We start from the raw sequence: 4,302 nt of genomic DNA, 5'->3' as shown, positions 1-4,302 counted from the left end.
GAAGAGCACAACACAGAGCCTTCTATTGTTCACAGCTCTAATACCGAAGTAAATAATGTGAACAGACAGCTGGAAGAGGAGCTGGAGATGTTTGTGAATTTACGGCGGTTTAAAATCCCAAGAGCCTACACAGAGCAGGATATGAGAAATGCGGTGAGGGATTCGGTTACTTACTTCGGAATACCGACAATAAGAATCGCTGAAAAGTATTCGATACCACCGGAGACGTTGAACTCCCAATTAAAAAAAATTCCATCATACATGAAGAAAAAAAACCTGCGCAAGGATAAGATGGCAGAGGAAAAAAATCAAAAGAGAGCAAAGGCGGCAAAAAAAAAAACAATGAAGACTGTGTTCCTACAGAAGAAGAATCTAAAACTGTAAGTGATCCCAATGAGGAGTTTTCAAATGAAATAATGAAGAATATAATGGTGGAGGAGGAGAAAGAATGTTGTAAGTACAAATGTGAAACAGCGATGTTGTTCATGTATTATGTATTAATGAACATTTATTTGATTTCCAGAAACAAGTCTTGCGAAAATCAAGTTTGTTCAATTGTAATGCTATACGGTTCAATTGCCAAGCATTACAAGCAAGTACAAAGAACGGAAGACGAACATGCAAGAAATAAGCACAGGAAATGGATATTCTATGATCAAATCACTTTCATTATACCCTACATGGATAATGCAAGGTAAGGATAATGAAGAGACGATATTTATGAAATGTTGATATAAATAACTTTATTCCTTGAAGCTATTCCTTGCATGATCATCTCATTGAGGAGTTTGGAGACAATTCTGATGACCAAAGCATACACTGTGAAACATCCTATTCGGCTGTAATGGACCAGAGACAAACCAATCAAAATAGTACCAAGTTGGATAGTCATTTGGGTATGTACAAATAAAACATTTCTAAATTGAATAATAATTATGTAGTGTGTTTCAAATGGTGATTAAAGAAGGGAACAAAAAAATCAAGGCCGGCTTAGTAAAATATTTATAATTTAAAAAATATTCAGTTCCCGTGCCCGCAATTAGGGAACAAGTCTTAAATCCTCGGCCAAAGGCCGGCTATTTAAGAAAAATTTACATTTTTTAAATGGGCGTAAACTCATGGTATGTTCCAGTACTGCAAGAATCTACTAATTTTTACTATTTTTTCCGATAACATAAAGTGAAAAATGCTATCGTAGTAAAAAGTAGTAGCTTCTTGCAGGTTCTGGAACAGAGCATCAGCTTGTTAATGTATGTATGGAAAAAATTGTAAAGGATGTAAGACCAATATTGGTCAAGGGTCATTACGCATAGCCGCTATGGTGCAGGTATGTATGGAAAAAAATTGTTTGGGAGCAAGATGAATGTTTTGGAATCGGATCGACCTGATATTTTTACCACAGATAGGGTTTGTAGTGCTGATCACGTCAGTATATATATCATGGGCAGGAAGTCCATACTTCCCGAGATATAGGCTCCGAAAGTTCAAAAAATCCCTTGGTTTTGACGATATGTTTAGTTTAAATCGATTTTTTTCTTATATTGCCGGCCTTTGGACGGGGATTTAAGTCTTTCTCCTATGGACAGGAACAAATCTCGGCTAACGCGAACAAAATTTTCCTTCAAACCGACAATTTTTTTATCATCGATCCGAATCCAGTCGGTATATTCAACTTATGCCATTGTTTGTCCGGAAAAAAGTTGGAAATGGAAAAGGCCATAAGATGAAATGACGCACTAGCTCAGATCGGATGACATTTTTTCACAGGTAGAAAATATGTTATATAACATTTGTTGTGGAAGTCCATACTTCCGAGATATGGGCATCTGAAGTTGAGAAAATTCCCTTGTCAAAGGCCGGCTACTTAGAGAAAAAATTACAATTTCAAATACAGTTAGACAACAAATGTATTGCAAAGGCCAACATTGTGAATAATTTCATATTAATTGTTCCTTTATGGCAACAAATTATGTAAAAACTATACTTTTTTTGGGTAAATATATTGCTATTGGTCCTCAAAACTATATTCCACCAAAATATGCAAAGGTTATTTGCGATTTATAAAAATACGGTCAACAATAAGAATTAACCACTATTTGGGGGTGACAATAAAAGTATTGCAAAAATTACCAAATCTATGGTTTCTTCGAGAATTACCAAAGGTTTGTTCCTTAATGAGTTGTCTATCCACTTTGGACATTCATTGGAGCATTAATGAGTTTAGTTAAACCAGTTTAGTTAAATTAAGGCTCGGTATGTTTCAATCTAAGGATACTGGTTCCCCAATTTTTACTAAATCTTGATCCTTCGTTGGAGGATCATTTTCGAGTTTTTTTCTTAAAATGGATTCAAAATTTTTATAAGGGTTGATATCAGGATATAAGCCCGAAGAATTTATTCGGGTATGTTCTGAGACACACTTCACCTCTCACTTCACGCCTCAAGCATTTTGTTCAACTCATTTACTCCTACTTTTTGCGAATTTCTTGGGGCTAAGATTCCTTAGGGTATTTAAAAAGAAGAGTACACCATAGTCCGTCCATTAAATACTCGAAAAATAAGGGTAAATGGGGTGAACAAAATGCTTGAGGCGTGAAGTGAGAGGTGAAGTGTGTCTCAGAACATACCCGATTAGTTTAGTATTGTTATTTTATATCAGCAACATACACAAATAAGATTAATATGCCATGATATGGCCTCTGGAATTGTGGTATTTGAACGTGTTTGAGCTTTTTGGACCCGTTTTACCGACTTTCAGAATAATGACAATTAAATATTTCCTAATGATTTTTTATTTTACATTGCCTCGGAACATGCACTAATTAGAGGGACAATCACCATCGTCTAATTACCGCAGAAGAATATTTTTAAAATTCACTCAAATATCAGAAGCATAGCAACTTATAGCAGTACACTGCCAATTATTTCAGTAAGTATGGACTTAAACGCGATAAAAATTATACTGTCGTAATATGAGCCGCACGCACAGTGGAAAAAAATACCGATCTAGCGCGCCAAAAGTCAAAAAAATCACATACGCCAACTTAAAAATGATTGTTGCAGTATTAATCTAAGATGTCCACAGAATGCAACGGCATTTAAAATAATTTGTTTTGCATCAGTCTAAGCGGAATAACGGTCCGTTTTTGGTTGACATTTTTTTTAACAAGTTTTCATAATATAGTTTAGTAGTAAATTTGTGATCGTCGCATGCACTCTTCCTACAAAGTAATTTTAAAGCTTTATTGAATTTAACATTTCGTGAAGCGGGTGATTTAAAAAATGTAGAATATAAGATGTTATTTATTGCTACTCGGATTTTACACTTAAAACATGTGACATCCGATTTTTTTTTTCCAAATTGAGCACTTTGTTAAAGCTATTATTAAGGAGTGTCGCGGGATGGCGCGTAGATTTTTTATTTTATTTATAGTACACATAGTTCTTAACTAATTTGTAAAATTTTAGCTGCAACAAACTGCAACATTTTATTTTATTACTATTTTTATTAATATAATTTTTTATGTAAAAATGCTGAAATTACAGCGGTACCTTTCTATGGGGGCCATATCCATGCGTGTACCTGTGCCGAAAATTCTCCGTCGGAATATTTTATACCACCAACGAAGACTAAATGTCAACTTTCAGCTATATCGGTTGGATAATATGGCTAAAACTTCCAAAATTACCGAAATCGGTGGTACCGGTCTATGGGGGCTATATGAAAACATGGTCCTATACCGAAAATGTTTATAGGAGTGTATGCATAACCCCACGGAGACTAAATACCAAATCCTAGCCGTTTCGGTTGGATAATGTGGTAGAAATCTTCAAAATACCGAAAATCGATAGGTACCATTCTACGGTAAAAATAAAAATTTACCAAATATATTAATAAATGAAGTAAAATTGTCAATTTATAGCTGTTCATATCGAATTTATGGACAAACATACAATAAAACATACACTTTTACTTTTGGCGCGCTAAATCGGTACTTTTTTCCACTGTGGCACGGGCCCGTTGTAAATATTTAAAAGCGATCCTTGACATGTCTCTAAAATGTACTAAAGCAAAAATCTTTAACTTTTGTGAATGAGATACCTTGTGAACTCTTGGAACTGGTGGTGTTTGCAAGAAATGTTACGATATATAAAGTTTCGGCTATATCGGATAAGTTTTATTGCTCAGCAGTCATTTGGGTTGTGCCGGTACGTGTAAATCATGGCGGAGGAAGAAGGTGTTACATCAGTTGCTCAAAATCAGTCTAAAAGTCAAAATTTGTTAAAAATAACGCATTACTG

General features: G+C 34.8%; 1 protein-coding gene across 1 annotated transcript; it reads left to right on the top strand.

Moving 5' to 3' along the window:
• Positions 1 to 424: 424 nt before the first annotated feature.
• LOC141399783 (uncharacterized) lies at positions 425 to 910 on the top strand. Its single transcript, XM_073979105.1, has 3 exons — positions 425 to 453; positions 524 to 694; positions 757 to 910. The coding sequence occupies exons 1-3, from the start codon at positions 449 to 451 to the stop codon at positions 908 to 910; spliced, it is 330 nt and encodes a 109-aa protein (XP_073835206.1). The 5' UTR covers positions 425 to 448.
• The last annotated feature ends 3,392 nt before the right edge of the window (positions 911 to 4,302 follow it).

Source organism: Musca autumnalis, unplaced genomic scaffold, assembly GCF_047663935.1.
Source record: "Musca autumnalis isolate F117 unplaced genomic scaffold, ASM4766393v1 scaffold_1, whole genome shotgun sequence".
Taxonomy (NCBI): Eukaryota; Metazoa; Arthropoda; class Insecta; order Diptera; family Muscidae; genus Musca; species Musca autumnalis.
This window is presented reverse-complemented; position numbering and strand designations above follow the sequence as displayed.

Bases quoted from the DNA above. Each gene is read 5' to 3' on its own strand.
- LOC141399783 (XM_073979105.1), top strand. The intron at 695-756 runs GTAAGGATAATG...TATTCCTTGAAG, and splicing joins CCCTACATGGATAATGCAAG to CTATTCCTTGCATGATCATC.